This window comes from Podarcis cretensis (assembly GCF_951804945.1).
Source record: "Podarcis cretensis genome assembly, chromosome: 14".
NCBI classification, from domain to species: Eukaryota; Metazoa; Chordata; class Lepidosauria; order Squamata; family Lacertidae; genus Podarcis; species Podarcis cretensis.
Genome location: NC_137183.1, coordinates 3,537,605 through 3,555,536, shown reverse-complemented (window position 1 = coordinate 3,555,536; position 17,932 = coordinate 3,537,605). Strand labels below are relative to the sequence as shown.

Sequence of the window (17,932 nt, the reverse complement as noted above, 5' to 3'; positions counted from 1 at the left end):
GTGTGACCTATTTCTATCTATGCAGCAGTTGAAGCAAGTAGAAATTAGGTTTCATTGCCCAAGTAACTTGTTCTCCCTTCTCTCACTATACGAAAAGGTCTCTTCCAAGACATGGGAGACGCTGGGCTGAGGGATCTTCAGAGTGCTGCAGCATTGCAAGCCCTTGTGGAGCTCAGTAGTTCCACCTAAGGGAAGGGAAGCTTCTGCACAAGATATGGCTTGGCTCTGATCACACACCCTTTTTAGGTATAACCTTGATGGAAAGAGGATCAGTTAAGTCTGAACCTAGCACAGAACTAAGCCCATGTTTGCAAGTAGTGTGGATGGTCAGGCAATGCAGGATCAAATGGTTCCTCAGAAACAAAAGAACTCACATTTTAATCCATCCAACCTAAATTTTGAACCAAGACACAGATCTTCCTGAAAATTCACTTTCTTCCAAATTTTGTGATACCATTCTCCTGTCAGGAAATGCATACAAAACAATCTACATATAGGGAAACTGTGTGTAGACTTGGTTATGTTAGTGAAAACATACATACATTATGGAAATTTACTTGCAAAATGTGTATATTAAGCATGACTGCATACAAAATGTTTGTTAGGTTTTGTTTTGTTCTTTAATGCAACCTGACATTGTAAACTGAAATTAACATTGCAAAAATGAGAAACTGAGACATCAAAACTGACTGGCTCATCTTTCCCCATTTCCTGAGGACGGGAAAGAGTTCTAAGCGGGATTTTTAGCAGTTTTTGATTTGCAATTCCCTCCCTTATCTGAGGACTGGTGGAACAATTTTTCCTTGTGATTTGAGGTTTGTATAGTCTGGTCTTGAATTATTGTGGATTTGAGTTTATTGTGTACATAGAGGAGATTTAACATACAAGGGAATTTTCCATTTTTAGATCTAAAGGAAAACTTCCTGCAAATTCCTTGCTGAGTAGGGGTGCCATCTCTATGAGGCCAAGGTGTCTTCACCCCCCTAATATCTGCTGGGAGGGGATCGCCTTGTTGTGGCTGCTCCTCCTGTGAGAGAGGAGCTGCTGGCCATTGAAACAGCGCCATGCTGGGCTCTGCACTCAGCCTCCTCCTGACCTTGTGACGTCATGTGCATGATGCAGCTGGGCCCCCTGGGCACAAGTCAGCATCTCTGATGCTGAGTGAGTTGTCCTTGGCTTTTGCGAAACCCACTTAGAAGATATGTGAGTCCTTTTCTCAGGATGCCTTCCTTGACTGCCAGTGGTAGAGCATCTGCTTTGTATGAAGAAGGTTCCAGACTCACTCCCAAAGATCTTAAAGTAGGGCTGAGAGAGACTCCCTGCCTGAAACCCTGGAGGGCGTCTGCCAGCCACTGGAGCAAAGACTGAGCTACATGGGTTTATTTCATTAGAGGACAGCTTCCTATGCTCCTGTGTTCATGCCCAACTGCTTAGAGAGACATTTCTGAGTCACAACTGCAGTTATCTGCAACAGATCACTTGAGTCAGAGGGTTAGGCTAACCTCGTTAAATCAGTTTGTCTTCTCCTTTTGGTGAATTTATATTGTTCTTTAAAAAAAACATTAAATATCTAATACATTTTGCCCTCTTAATTTTCTGTCGGAAAGTGGAAAACAAAGCCTACTGTCTCGATTGTGAGCTTGATATGTTAACAGGGCTAATTAGTCACTTGGCACTCCCTCGTCATTATCTCTAGCTAATGTTGCCAAGGAACTGATATGAAGCCATTTGACTCATTATCTAGAAGAGTTTGGAAGGGGGAATTGTGGGTGTTGGATAAATAGACGCCAGAGACAGAAAATCCTCCACCACTTATTCTTTTGTCCAAAGGCCAATTTATTAAAATGAGAGCTATAATGGAGAGCAACTAAAACAAGACACCACCCTGGACCTTCAAACTGAGAGTCTAGATTCCAATAAGAAAGACTTCTTCATGCATTACCTTTTCAGATGTACACCTGAGATTATTTAATTCTACACCTTTAAAAATAAGCACACACCTAAAAATATAAAGTGTCAATATGGCAAACTGGGTGGAAGGTTGGAAGCATTTGTACTGTACAGGTGCTCTCAAATTGTCGCTCCCTGTTGAATACTCTTGATGGCAACAGCTAGGTGTTTTGCTGTCTAACATGTGAAATGGTGTAGAGATTCTACTTTAAACTTCCCAGATCAGATTATGAATGGTAAGCCAAGGACCTCTTCTCATATTACTTGGTATACACTTTAGATATTACAAGTGTACACATAGGGATTTAGTTTTCTCTCAATTTCTCATTTCCACCCCCATCGTTCAGCCCGGACACTGAGATCCAGCACTGAGGGCCTTCTGGTGGTTACCTCATTGCGAGAAGTGAGGTTACAGGGAACCAGACAGAGGGCCTTCTTGGTAGTGGCGCCTGCCCTGTGGAACACCCTCCCTTCAGATGTGAAGGAAATAAGCAGCTATCTTCTCTTTAAAAGACATCTGAAGGCAGCCCTGTTTAGGGAAGTTTTTAATATTTAATGCTGTGTTGTTTTTAACACTTGATTGGAAGCCGCCCAGAGTGGCTGGGGAAACGCAGTCAGATGGGTGGGGTATAAATAATAAATTATTATTATTATTATTATTATTATTATTATTATTATTATTATTTTCCAGTCTTGCATTCAGTTCCTTATAGTTCCCCATTAGCCATAGAATTTACTTTATTTATTTAGAAGTCCTCACAAAAATTCATCAGCATTTTAGTGTGAATTGAATCCTAATATACACATGCTTGTATGCTATTTTGCCCAGTATACACATTTTTGCAAAGCAGGGCCTAACACTTTTTTGGGTGTGCTATTTTCACTAATATGTGCATTTTTACCCAAGCCTATGCATTTCTGGACAATTTTCTTGTTTGGAGAAAAGCATTGCAAAATTCAGAGAAGTTCAAATTATGAAGGGTGGCTGTGTTTTTGTCTACGTTTTGTTTTGGGAAGTACAAATTGCTTTTAAATGTAAACTGAATCAAATTTCTTCCCCTTCCCTCACAGGTATGGTACACAGGGCTGGCTGCAGCTCCCTGTCACAGAGTGGCAAACCTGGGCAGAGTGATCCTCTTACTGCTATAGAGTCTGGTTCCTTTCCCAATAACCTCAGTCACTGGGTATCATCCAACACTGCCTTTGCTTGGTTCACACACGAGGCTGCAACTATGTTTGCTGAATGTCTGCAAACACACAGCCGGAATGCATTAGATGGAAGGAAACACAACATCTCTCAATCTTCCCCCAGCTATTCAAGACAAAATGTCAACTTTTCTATGTGTCAAAGGATGAACCCTGTCCTGTGAGCAGACATTTATCAGCATCAGCATATCCAAACCCAAAGAGCTGGGTCATCCCATTCCCTATTTAAAAAAGCAACGAGGGCTTGAGGAGGATGTGGTAGTGTATGAATGGGAATTGAGGAAGAAAATTAAAACCATCAACAGAGAAGTTCTCCCCTCCCTGCAAAGACAAAGCATTTTCTTCCCCTCAGAGCTAGACGAAGACTCTGTGGTGCTTGAGACAGAACATCCAAAGGTACCGTCTTATGTGTGAATTAACCACTGGAAAGGGCAATTGTGGAAGCCTTACAATGAAAGTCATAGCACACTTTACTTGCACAGCTCTTGTTAATATCGCTGGGGCTCCCACTGGCAGACTTCCCAGTGGAGTGGGCTTTCTCTTTCTCATTGAACGGTATAATGGCCTTGATCCCAGGTGGCTCTGGTGCCTTTCTTTCATTGCCCTGACTGGAATCAAATTTCACTTCTTTTGCATTTAGAATGCACTCCTTTCCCTTGACCTCCAGAAATTATCAGGACTTTTGTCAATTGTAAGGAATCATGGGCTCCCATGAGAAGCAAACTGAAGAGGAATTGGAGAACTCTTGCCAGGGAAACTGCCCGCCCCTCCAGGCAAGCTTAATTATTTATTTTTATCATTGCCTTAAGGGCTTTGGGGATAAGACACCAAGAGGGAAATTCTGGGGAAATCTAGACAGATATCTCCTGTGCTACCATGTGATGCTTGTTTTGGTTTAGATCAGTACTGTGCTAAATTTGCTAAATTTGCAAAAAAGGAGAAGAAAGTTCTCCCCGAAGAGAAAGCTGTTGTTTCTGGGAAATGTTGGAAGGGCACACAGCACCGACTCAGAGGCTGATTGTCCCAGCAGAGGGGGCAAATGTTTTGAATCTAACACAGGCTTTCAGCAAGGAAAAAAGGAAACCAACTTATCTGTTGTTAAGAATGCTTTGTCATGGTCAATGGTATTTCCATGCTAGTAGGATATTTCTGCCTTTCTGCCTTTTTTGCAAAAATGGCTCTCCAGGGACAATAGCAAGATATGCTGTTCACATGTCCTAGATGGCAAAGGTAGATGGGATGCTACTTTCCTGTTTGTTTATTAAATAAGGCTACATGCACAGGAATCTTGTGGCATTAAGTGTGGTAACTGCTTCTTGGGTTGAGAGCCAGGTTCAGCCCCTCTGACATTGCAGGCGGCCTGGGGGAGGCTGTTTACCTGCTGGTGAGGTACAGAGCTGTGGCTGAAACAAAATTTCAAAACTAGTTCAATCTCTGGCACATGTTCTAGTCGGAGTTCTGTTTTATAAACTGAAAATTTCCCCATCATATTTGCTATTCACATTTCATTGATGTCAGCATGTGATTTCTGACTGGTTTTGATGCCCTTCCCTGCAGCTCCAATGGAGCATTTTCTGGTTGAGTGATGAACTGATTAAATGAAATGGAGGAAATCAGCAGATATTTTATTCAATGCTGTTGCAAATCAGCTGTCAGATTCTGTCAAATATGAAGGGATGCTGCATGTCAGGTGGTGGGGCTGCATCTCAATGCCATTGGTGACTAAATGTTATTCAGATGTTATCCCCAATGTATTTGGAGTGGTACAGAAACCTCTTGGCCTGTTTCTCATTGCCCATCCTCCTTACCACCTCTAATTGTCTAAAACTCAGAATGGGGCCAGGGGCTTACCCTAGACCCAAAAATACAGTACAGTAATAGGTTCTTTCTAGAGCTCCGGTAGGATAAAAATGCTGCAGGACTGCAAGGCTATAATTTGATTCTATATTTAAAAGCACCACCAGACTATGATCTCTAAACATCATGGTTGCTCTTCCAATAGTTCCTGTAGTCAGTCTTGTGGAAGGAAGCTCAGGCAACCCCACCAGCCACCAATTTTTGCATTCATTGTAATCTTTTATTGGCAACAACTCTGTGAAGTGAGTCAGGCTGAGAGGATGGGGTTTCAGTCTTGCTGGGGGTCAAAGATAGTCTGTTAGTGTTTTTAAAATTTAGTATTTTTTATATAGCTTGTAACTCATCTTGAGACTGTTTTGTAAATGGTATCTTTAAAAAAATCTATTAACTATAATAACTATTTCAAGTTCCCCCAGTACCGTGATGCCATATTTTTTTAGCTATACACCAATGATGTTTAAGTACACTCTTGAAAATGTAAACTATGGTTAAAGTATGATGAACAACTTGTGCTTATGAACACATGGGCAGCACACACTCATTTGGCTGGCAAAACAGGTCTCAGTGCTCCTGCTGTGGGATCTAAGGGACATCAGAAGCTACTCATATTGAAGGCTTTGTGAATTCCATGCTGGGGGTGAGGGTGCTCTGCACTGTCAGTCTAAATTCTGTGCCATAAAAAGATGGTATCTGTAACCTGCGTAGATTATGCAAGATAAGCAGATGTATAAGAATTCTTTGATTTTAGTCCTGAGAAGGAGTTGGGGAGCAACACAGAGCCCCACTCCTCTACTTTCGAGGAGGGAGAGCAGGCATTTCAGGTCTACTTGTTCTTCTTCTCTTACACTTACATTTCATTAGTATATAGGCTAGAAACTTGGCCCTTCTTAAATTGAAGTTGGACTACTCAATGAACTGAATTCCACGCTTGGTGCCATGCTCTATTATTATTTTTCTGTGATCGCAGAGAATGGCAGCACAAACCCACCCCAGCCCCAGTTTTCCACTCACTCCAGCACTCTTATTTTCCCTTCCGGCATGCGAGTTTAGATTTCTTTATCAACTTGCAGTGGGAAAACTACTATTTATGAGCACAGCAGCCCAAAGCAAAAAGACAAAAGAGACGCACACATCTAACAAGTACAAGGTGTCCCATATGTCTCTGTCTGAGTGTAATCAATCATTAGGTGATCCTCTGCTTTTTGCCTGAAGGGCTCCTCTTAACTTTCACCTGGCATATAAAATGCTGAACAAGCTATTCCGGTCTTGCAAGGTGTGTAAGTGACCCTGTTCCATCACAACTTTGTTCCTGCAGGAACTGAGACTCACCGGGGGTAGATATTATTGAGGCAGAAATTTGCAGTGCTTTGGAGCCATGGTCCTCAGCGCAAACAACAAATGCTGAATCCAAGATGGCATAAACAGCTGAAGTTTTGGGTTGATCATCAGGGTCTGCCATCCTTCCATTTTAGGGAGGCAAATGATGGCGTGTGGGTAGGGCGGCCTGGACACATGGTGCTAAATAATTTATTTATTTATTAAAGAAACCAACAGTAAGAAGTATTGAGCTAAGTGTTAGATGGAGAAATAGAAAATTAGCTCCATCTCACCAGTCATAATGTGAACTATTTTCCTTCTCTCCTGAAGATCAAGTTCTCAGTATGAATGATTGCCTGTTTTTCCGGAGCCCTATGAAATCCAAATCCAAGCATGTTTCAGGGGAGCCACCAAAAAGTGGAAGCATCAAAGCAGAATTTCAGCTAGAATCTGCCTGGGTCCTGTTCATACTGTCATTCCTTCTCTTTTGAACAAATAGCTTTTGGATCTTTTTGTAGATCTTGATTATTTACTTATTTCATTTTCCAAGCTGCCCAGGGTAGCTTGCATGACTAATTCTGTAAAATACAACACACAATAAAAAATACAATTCCTAAAAACGTGGGGGGGGGACACTGAGAATATTTATGGGCTGCAAAATATTTCCAGTATTTCAGCAATAGCCCTGATAGTCACATATGGCTTTCCACTCTCCATTATCGTCCAAAAGCCTGAATGATCAAATATACCTTAAGCTGGCATTGAAAGATTACTTTGCAATCTTGCTCATTCACTAATTCATACATTAGAGACAGTGTAGTGCAGCAGACAGAGTGTCAGACTAGGCCCCTGAAGACCAGACTGAAATCTGCACTCGGTCCTGAAGCCTTGAGCCAGTCACTCTTGCCTCTCCGCCAAATCTACCTCACAAGGTTGTTGTGGAGATTAAATGAGGAGGGGAGAACCATGTGAGCCTCCTTGGGCTCCTGAGAGACAAAGGTGGGATATAAAAGCAGTCAATCGATTTAGAAAGCATGGCATAACCATACAAAGCAGGATTAAACTTCAAGTCCCATGATGGCGTGCAACTGCAAGTAACGGGAAGACATGTGGCCCCTTTTTCTGGACCAGAGGAATGCTTGGGAAATTCTGCTGGATATTGACAAAACAGATCTAGCTTTGCTAGCTCACACATTAACTCCATTATGTAAATACAGCTTTAGTTCGCTCCTTGTGGAAGCTATTCCTGCATGCTGAACCACCCACATGAAACAGATCAATTGCTGTGTATTTTGAATTGCTTTTCACTTTGCCTGAAACATTTTTTGATGAAATGTGGTGATAAAGCAGCCTGATCCACATGGGGAGCTGTCCCACAATTTAGCTGACCTCTTTGAGGGAGCTATAATGTGTAAAGTAGGACGTATATAAAAAGGGAGGGGTGATTTTCACAAACATCTTGTCAGTGTTGAAAGGTCACACCTACTATTTGTGAAGCGTTACTCTAGACTTCTTTTGTTCTCATTTACCTGATTCACATCCATTTCCTAGTATCATGTATGTGGACAGTCCTGGAAGCAGCATTCACTTTAAACAAGCTTTATTTGCCCTCAGCAATGTCAGCACTTAAAGTTCAAACCCAATTCATGAGCCTCACAATGTGATCCTATTGACAATATGATTCCAAAATGGCTGACATTAAAGAAGGAGGGTGTTTGAACTGGGAGAAAATTTCTGTGTAGTTTTATAACAATTGGGATGGCTTATACATTCTGTGTTGTAGGTTTGTTTGTTTTTACATTTGTCATGATTCTGTTTTCATCCCCAAAATTGAAATAGGTGTGCATCTAGTGCAGCCCTTTTGCAAACTTTTCATTCACTGACTCTCTATCCCAAAACTACCTCTCAGTACAGAGGGCCCTTCAACAAAACTTAGCCACTTTTTGGAAATGGAGCAAGACCTCCCACCTTGGGGACTTGAAGATGAAAAGGGAATGGGTGGTGCTGTGGTCTAAACCACTGGGCCTCTTGGGCTCACTGATCAGAAGGTTGGCAGTTCAAATCCGCATGACAGGGTGAGCTCCCATTGCTCTGTCCCAATTCCTGCCAACCTAGAAGTTCGAAAGCATGCCAGTGCAAGCAGATAAATAGGTACTGCTGTGGTGGGAAAGTAAACAGCGTTTCTGTGTGCTCTGGTTTCTGTCACGGTGCTCCGTTGTACCAGAAGCAGTCTAGTCCTGATGGCCACATGATCTGGAAAGCTGTCTGTGGACAAACGCCGGCTCCCTTGGCCTGAAAGCAGAGATGAGCACTGCACCCCATAGTTGCCTTTGACTGGACTTAACTGTCCAGGGGTCCTTTACCTTTACCTTTACCTTTACCTTTACCTTTACCTTTACCTTTACCTTTACCAACCAAATGATCAAGGGGATGGAGCAACTCTTCTATGACCAAAGAAGCACTCTTAGTATAGAGCAGGGGCTGGCAACCTAAGGCCCATGGGCCACAAGCAGCCCACAGGTGTCATTTAACCGGCCCATGAGCTGCCCCTGAACTGAGCCGCCCGCTCGGTGAGTCCCCGCGGGCTGCACTAAACCGGCACTGTGCAGCATGGAGACTTGCTTCTGCGGCACCGGAAATCACATCTGCGCATGTGCAGATGCCGGAAATTGGCTCTGTGCAGATGCAGATGCAGATGCCGGAAATTGTGGGGGCGCGCACTCACACGCGCACAGGACCCAGCCCACAGAGGAATCTCCACTGGAGTGAACCAGCTCAGGCAAGGTAAACCTTGCCGACCCCGTTACAGAGAAAAGACAAGGAAGAGGTGACATGACAGTGGCTTATAAAATTATGCATGGTATGGAGAAAGTGGAGAGAGAGAGAAATTATCTCCCTCTCTCGTAACACATCCAATGGACATCCAATGAAGCTGAATGTTAGAAGATTCAGGAAAGATAAAACAAAATTCTTCATGCAGCAGATAGTTAAACTATGGAGTTTGCAGCAGGAAGCAATGATGATCGCCAAGAGGGATGGCTTTAAAAGAGAATGGGACAAATTCAGGGAGGGTGTCTGTTCGTGACTACTGGGCGCAATGGCTATGCTCTTCCTTATGTCTGGAGGCAGTGTGCTTCCCAATACCAGCTGATGTTTCTCTCATGTCCTCATCCCTTCTGCATTGAAGGTGTACCACGCAAAAGTGGTTTCCACCCTCTGTTACGCTGCCCCGCTCTGGGCCCCAGGGTCCAATTTAACATCGTTGGGGACATTGCAGAATCAGTTTCTCCGTCGCCTCCTGAAACTCCCCATGTGTGTGAGCAATGCAGCCATATATCTGGAGTTAAGGATTGCATCATTGGAGACTGTCATCTGGAAGCGAGTCTTTGGCTATTGGCTGTCCAGCTGGCATAGGCTTCCCGACCATTACCTCTTTCAGTGCCTCTGGCGGGATGACTTTGTTAACCCGTGGGTAGGAAAAATCCATGCTAAACTTCTGAGCATCGGAATTTCCCCAGCGGACTCCTTAAAGATGAACCTACGCTCAGCCAAAAGCCTTATCGAGCAAAGATTAGCAGACATTGAAAATCAGCACAACCTCTCCAGGGGTGGGGGTGTCTGCTCCCCCAGGTATCACGGAATAACCCCACCACTTGGCCTTCCATCATACATGACATCTCTATCATCTGTACCACACCGACTTGCATTTATTCGTGCAAGGTTCAATGTTTTCCCATCGAACCTGCTGAGCCACAGATTTTCCAAGGGTTTGGTGTCTCCGCTATGCGAGTGTGACGGGAAAACAGTTGAATCTCTTCCACATATAATGTTCAACTGTCCCTTACATAGCATAGCCAGGACTAAATTCCTGGGTCCTGCTTTACTGCGCTTGGTTGGCAGGCCTGTTGAGTCACATGCCGCACTGCTTTTGCAGGACACAGATCCTTCTGTAACTCTGCAGGTGGCGAGATTCCTGAATGCGGTTATCTCACACACAAAAACCACCAAAAAACAACAACAACAACAAAACTAATCGGACAATTATGATGAGAGTGCATGACGGATCTCGTCTCCAGTTCTCCTTTCTGTGAACCGTCCTTTCTGTGCACCGTCCCTTGGATCTTTCCGGGTCCCAAGCTGTTATTTGTCATTGCTCAATGACCCACCCTTGCATCGTGGTGTTCCCCTTCTGTTGTTAGATGTATTGGTCTTTATGCTTCTGTGCTTTTGTGTTTGTACATATTTTACGGGCTAATAGCCGTAATAATAAAGAATGATGAATGTCTCTCATGTCCTACTTGCAGGCACCCAATAGGCTTTGGGGATGAAGCTGAATGAAATGGACACTGGGGGAGGGGAGAGAGGATTTTACCTGATATACACTTCTCTACCTGTCAGGTTGCTGTCCATGTCAATAATATTTGATTGGAAACATCTCTGCTCATGAAAAAAGCCCAGAAGGGGAGGTGACTTGTAGCTGTTCATGCATAGCTGTTATAAATGAGCATTTCCTGTCCTCCTTTTACTTTCTCTTGGCAAGAACTGTTGTAGTTTGGACTGACCTTCTAGGCCAACAACTATCCCTACAACCAGTGAAGTAAGAATTAATGTGAGCTGGTCCTTGAGCGCCATTGCAAAATGCTTTGTTATTATGAAGGGTGGACTGACAGAATATTAGCCCCCTCAAACTGTTTTCAAAGAGGGACCCACTCCTTGCCAAGAAGGGGAATTTGGGAAGGCCTGTTTTCCTCTTGTCTCTGGAGTCCTGCCTGAGTAGGAAATGGTTAAACAAAGAAGCTTGAAAGCCTTCGGGATTCAGCCAATCCTACAACCAAGCCCTGTCACTGCCACCTCTGCTTTCCACCTAGCTCTAGCAACACAAACAGCACAACTAAATCCTGCATCACAGAAGGAAAGTAGTGAATGAGGCGAGCTTTTTTTTTAATAGTAAGAACAACAAAGGAGAGCAGGGCGGCAAGCCAGTGTCCCTATATGACTCGCACTTCCCCAGCCCATTCCTGAATGACGTCTACTAGCGCTTTCCTCCCCTCCCCTCCCTCTCCCCAGAGGCGTGAGCTGCCAAGCCCTCCTTCTTGTATCAAAGAAGGGAGTTTTCCCAGCAGCATCCTCTGCTTCAGTTTCCAGTCAGTTTACAAGCTTAGAATCCCTTTGTCTCCATGTTTAAAGGAAGCGAAGGAAAGTTTGGGCAAGAGCAGAGTGTGGCGTGATTCATCTACAATTTGCCAACTTTGAGTAGCAACAGAGAGGATAGCTATTATTCATTAAACATGAAAGCTCCAGTAAGGGAGGGTGTCAGGAGAGGCAACTCAAAGGATGCAAACTTGGAAGAAATACCCTTTCAAATAAAGGGGACTTAATTCTAAAGCAAGCATTTAGGACTGAGGTGCCTGCTGTTTTTAGAGGACTATGGAGGGTGGTGTCACTTGTTCTTTGGAAAGCATGTTTTTAATGCCTTTACCAAGCAAAGCCCTGGTTTGTTGGTTATTCCGGAGGTTACTACAAAATGGGAGGAAGGCCGCGTCAGAAGCAGCTCAACAGTGAGGCAGCAGCTCACCTCGCCTCCAGCTGCAGCTTGGGTGTGGCTACAGGTGGCAGAATGAGAGGCGGGCAGATTCAGCCCATGGAGTATAACCCACCAGGAAGTTCTCCCAGCCGCTTGAAATTAAAGGGAGTTCCTATGCCAGGCCATGGCTGTGCTTGCACAGATCCTGACCGTTTTGAAGGGTCTTTCATGGAAGAACTTCCTGGTGGGTTGTGCTTCATGTTGTGGGAGGCACCAAACTGCCTTGGGTCATCCTTGTATTCTGCAAAATCATTAACCCGCACAACTACAAGTGGGTAACCAGCAGCCACTGGTCATATGAACTGAAAAGCAGTGCCAACTCTTAAATAAGGAGAGCGCGGGGGGGGGGGGACCCAGAAACGGCTGGCTGGCTGTTGCCATTGACTTCCTTGCACTCTGACTCCCTTGATAAGAGCAAAAGTGGAAACAATAAGCCCCAGTCATGGGTGGTGTTGGAAAGGAGGCCAGTTTACTCATTGTGGCCAATGAATTGCCAAGATGATTTCCCCCCTCCTTGTGAAAATTTGTTGAAGAAAAGAGGTGACTATATTTTTGAGACTATTATTGACAGTTTTTGTTCTACACTTTGCTTTAAGCACTAACCACTCTACTCTCTGTGTTGGTTGCTCTTGGGTGCCCCGTTATGGATTCTGATCAATGTGTCCCTCTCTCCTTTTCATTCTTTTAATGTCTAGGCCACCTTTTAACAGATTGGGTCTCAGTATAGCTTGCGATACCAGAAGGTTCGCTGCAGAGAAACCATAGAAATGTAGACAGTACCGCCGAAAGACAGTACTTACAATATAGAGAGCACCAAAATACCCCACGTCTCCACATCACTGCAAAACAAACAACCAAATAGCAACAACACCCACATGCTCCTTTTCCTAGAAGGGGCTGTTCTGCCGGCTATAAGTGGAGGAAGCTGAAACAATGCCTGGAAATAGGGCATGGGTTAAGGAGGGAGCAGGAGGGAGCAGAGATAGTGAAGAAAGGAGGGCAGCAGGTCACAGTTACACTTCTGTGTTTATTAAGGACAGGCTCGGCTGAACTACCTGTTACAGAAGCAACAAGAGCTGCACTGTAAGTTTTTAGGTTTACCGTTTTTCTCATTAACTTGTCCCAGACTACAGTCCTGGGAGCCTGAACATCAGCCAGTTTCTCTTCCCTCTCCTTCCAACAAAGCTATTGGAAATAGACCAGCCAGTCACTAACCTGTGTGGGTCCGTAAGTGAGCCTTCAGATGGGACGACTTGCCGTAAACCTTTTCGCATCCCGCATAGTGGCATTTATGCTTCTTCTGAGGTAATTCAGGCTCAGTCCGACATCTTCCTCGCCTGCTTCTTTGCCTGGGGTTTGGCTGACTTGGTGCCCCCAAGCTGGTAGGTGTGGTTGCTCTGCCTCCTCCACGTTTGCCAGCCAGCAAGACACTTTCTTCCCCAAACTCTTTGTGGGAAAGAGAAGCCCCCCCTCTGTCAACGCTCTCAAGATTCTCCCCCTGAGGCGAGGAAAGCTTTGGTGGAACATGCTGGTTTAGGTCAGCTAAAATGCTGGCCACAGCATATACAGAGGACCCACCTCCATTGTCTCTCCCAACCTCTTTCACTTCGGGTTTCTCAGCTCTGTTTGAGATGATGCGGGGGGCAGCTCTCCCAACCGGCTGAGGGTCCGGTTCCCTCATGGGGCTGTGGATTACAGCACGGCTGGACATGGAGACAAGGCACTCGGCAGCAAAGTAGGCGGCTGTTGCCATTTTTCACGCCTCCTGAGGTGTATAAATCAACTGCAATTTTTCCTTTTGTGTTAACCTTCAAGAAACCCACATACACGCTCCTGGAGATTTCCTTTTTGTAGAAAATGAGATAACTGGCTCCACAGCTCCCTGAAAAGTACTTTCTTTGTATGGGTCACACCCAGTTTCTCTCTTTCTGAAGAGGAAAGGCATCCAGGGAAAACACCAAGCAAAACAAACCCCGTCCAGAACAGCTTTTTGTCTGAAACAAAATTAATGAAGGTTGTCCACAATAACAAGCCTGCAGTTCCTCCAGTCTCCCGGGTGCATTCTGACGGCAGGACTGAGCTGGTCCGTTATTACTCCTTGGATTGCTTCAGACCCTCATAGGGGTGTGGCTTTGCCAAACATCTGGCCGTGATGTCACATAGAAGCTGTATCCTGAGCTGATCAGGTTAGCAGCAAGTTGAGACTTCAGCTGCTCCTGCTGCTGCCGCCCGAGAGCCAGCGGAGAGAACAGAGCAGCAGCAATGCAGAGCAAGCAATGTGGCTGTGAACTTGAGTTTGGACAGAGCCTAAGAGCAAGTTAAACGAAAGGAAGGAGCTGATTGGCTTGGGATTAGCCAATCAAAATAAAAAGATCCACATTTGCACTTCTCTGTGGGCTAATGCATTCCCCCCTCCCCCTGTATGACCCAACAGAAGGCAAGAAATTCAAGATTACTTTTAGACTTCTCTTATGCAAAACAAAATATCTCCTTGCAGAAAGAGGTTGCCTTTTCCTCTGGCAAAACAGTACATGTGCAGTTGAAAAGCTTTCTTGTGTGTGCACATGCTGTCATGCGCAAAGTGACTAATGATGTAAGTAACTTGTGCTGCGGTCATTAACCTCTTATTTGTTTTCAGGCACATTCCTTCTGCAGAGCCTTCACAACTTGAGGGCACAATACAGTAAAGTGTTTACTAGGGAAGGGCAATTTAACAAGCCTTGAATTCTCTCAGGCACCTTGGACCCAGTACTTGAAATACAAAGGTGACGCTAGTAATGCCAACCCAGGAATGTTTCATAGAGTTGTGAAAAACAAATGAACCCACTGCAAGCGTTGGTGGAACAGAACAGGCACAAACAATGTGTTTTTAGTTAACTGCAGTTCCACACTTTAATCCTTTTTTAAAAGGCAACTTGCTGGTGACTTCGGTCATCATCAGCAAACTGTCATTACTTTAATGTAAAGAGCTCTGCAATCTGTCACTGTCAGCAACTGCCAAGCGCCAAGCTGGATGGCTGCGTATTCTTGTGACCAATGTCACAATTAGGTGAGCACATACTGTTCTGATGAAAAGTCTAGAAGTTTCACCCTTTAGATTTGTCTCAGATATCACTGTAAAGAAAATTCAGCCATAACTCTAAAAATAAGCGGTGGGCCCCTGATTTAGCCCCAAGGTGGGCTTTCTAGGGGAAAGTGTTGTGGCAAAGGCAAAATGGCCTAGAGCCATACTCCTAGATGAGGGAGAAATGGGAGTGTGGACAAACCCTTGATTTTTGTGATGGAAGCGTAATTAGAAATTGCACACAGATTGCATACTCTAGAAGGCAGCTCCCTGAATACAGTGTGTGGCTTGTTGTAGACAATCTTTCTGGCCTATGCACTCAAATGTCATCTTAGAAAAGCTAAAGCTTGCACAGAAATGGACACATGCTCAACTGTATAGGTTCCTTCTACAACAGCATGGGCATCTTTCTCATAGACTTTAGTGGCGCAGGGCGCCAGTGTCTGGTAAGGAGAGTCAGGGCGCCCTCCATTCCCCACTCTGGGGCAGCCTGCTCCTCACCTCTCAGCCACCCATTGGAGTGCACTGCCTCCAGCTCAGGGAAGCCCATTTGTGTCCCCTCCCGCCAGGGCTGCCTGGGTGCCTGATGGGCGCAATTGGGGGCAGGCGGGCGCCCCTCTCTGGCCGTGTCGCTGCCTGCGCACCTCCCTGCGGAGTCTGTGAATGGAGCAGGGAAGTACCCTGTGCGATCCTGGCGCCAAGCGAGGATGGCACAGCCCACCTGATCTGCTTGCTGGCCCTCCTGTGGCGCAGACTTCCCCAGATGGGGGCAAGTAAGGGGGCCAAATCAACATCTACAAACGCACCTCTTTCTCTTTCATTCCCTCCTTCTTTTGCTGTCTTGAGGTAATGGGAGTTGTAGTCCCAAACTTCTGGAAGGCACCAGGTTGGCTGCTGTAAACAATACCAAGCTTAGATGGACCATTGGTCTGACTCAGTATGAGGCAGCATAACCAAAGCACTAGTCAGGAGACCCTGGGCAGGCTCCCATCCAGTAACTGGGTTCTGGGAGTTGAAGGCAGTTAGCTTCCTGTGTTTGTCTATCTGGGTTTTAAAATACAGCATTGTGCTCTGGCTGTTCTAGAGGATTCACCTGACAGACCCTCCCCCTTTCTTTTTTAAACCTTCTGGTGGTTGCCCTTTCGTGGCTAAGAATCATTGACTAGAAGCGAGTGTGTTGGTTGTGCTCAGTCCAGCAGGTGCCACCTAATTGCATGTGTTCATTTCGCAGCTGCCATGTGGGCCCAATGGGCAGCTGAGGAGGAGGAGGAGGAGGAGGAGGAGGAAAGTTCATCTGAACCCTGGCATGGGCAACAGCCTTCTCAAACAATAGCACCATTGTTCTTGAGCAGGGTCGGTAAACGCCCAGGGGCAATGCTCAGAGATTAACACTTTTAAATTATTCCATGCTGTACAAATGCTGAACAAAGCTCCTCAAACCCATAATAACATAATGTCATGTGTGTGTTTGTTTTTCTTCAAAGTTGAAAAATTGTAAACACACACACACACACACACACACACGAAATAGATGGCCTTTGAGAACAAATGGGATTCCATTCCTCCTTGCAACAAAAGTGCCCACTCTCATGATTTCATTTCTGTTACACAAAGATAGAGAATTAAGTTGCAGCTGCAATGCTCCCAGATGTAACTATACTCATTAATGTGAGTTATTCTTTTTTTCTTTGACTTTCCTCCCGCTTCGTACGCTTGTTTTGCTTTATGTTCTAGCCTGATCAGGCATGAGAGCTTGAGTTATAATAAGGATGTTGTGTTCATTTTCAGAGATGGAAGTTTTAATCACTTGTTGCAGTTCTCGTTAGCGCCCACCACTCCCAGCGGGGTTCCACTAGCCAGACCTCATGAACACATGCTTTATAATGCAGCTGAATTTGATAGATTAAAAACTTGCAGCCAAAGCTTTTTAAGGCTGTAGATGCTGTGTATATTTCTACTTGCAGTAGCTATCTAAGGTCCCACTACACTGTCTGCTCAGATTAGAACACCATAATATTTAATGCTATATGGAAATATTTTATTAATTGCATAGGGGTTTATTGATTACATAGGGAGCACTGGCACCAGGTGTGGTCATCTTACAGTGCTCTAGCTGATGTGGCTTGGCAATCTCTTTTATGAAGCCCCATGCTTCATGCAGGGCCCTAATTGTGTCCCTGGCACGATTCCCAGATTATTCTCTGGAAAGACCCAGCCCTGGCTGCCATATTTTGACGACATTATTCTATGTGGCTCAATGCAAGGTGGGCAAACGGTTCTCCCCTCAGATGTAATTGATGTTCCACTGTCTGAACTGCACAGAGCTCGTCACTGTGTCTAGCACATTCCACTCGTCTCTTCTCTTCCCCAGAAGTCGCAGGGATGTTGCTCGGCCCCTGGAACTCCCTGCCCAGGGTATTGTCTTTCAGTGCTGGTGTCTCAAAATTGCTGGGAGGTTCACAAAACAAGCTTTTCTGCAGTTAATCAGACCATTTATTTATTTATTTGTTTGTTTGTTTATGTATATACATAATTGTTTAGAAGCTTTTGTTCAAGCGGGGTTGTAGCTGTTATTGATTTTTTTTGTATTTTTAGATCCTATTATGATTTAATGTAGAAATTGTTCAGTCTGCTTGTGTTCTTTCTGATGTGTTTTATATTTATTGTTTATGACTATTTTTCTTAGATTTGTAATCATGTAATTTTTTCCATGTTGTATGCCACCTTGAACATGGTTTTAACTATGAAAAGGTGGCATACAAATGAAATGGTTTGTTTATTTATTCGTAACAGCTGCATTGCGTCCTTCCTTGGTGCCGAGGGCAAACATGCGCACCTACGGGAACGCACCAGGCGGGACCAGGGGCTGGGCGCAGACAGAACCCACCGCACTGGCCCAACTGTTGCTGCTGCCGCCACTGGCTGGGTGTGGGGCACAAGGGGTTTGTGGGGCC

The 17,932-nt window shown here is 44.8% G+C and overlaps 1 protein-coding gene and 1 long non-coding RNA gene across 2 annotated transcripts in view; both read right to left on the bottom strand.

The window, feature by feature from the left end:
- The window catches only part of KLF13 (KLF transcription factor 13), a 40,418-nt gene extending 26,057 nt beyond the window's left edge, over positions 1-14,361 (bottom strand). The window contains exon 1 of the mRNA XM_079953472.1: positions 13,130-14,361. Within this exon, the coding sequence (XP_079809598.1) occupies positions 13,130-13,667 (538 nt within the window). The 5' untranslated portion in view covers positions 13,668-14,361. The remainder of the gene's footprint in view (positions 1-13,129) is intronic.
- Positions 1-17,932, bottom strand: part of LOC307203027 — a 180,261-nt gene that overhangs the window by 26,057 nt on the left and 136,272 nt on the right. The window lies entirely within an intron of this gene.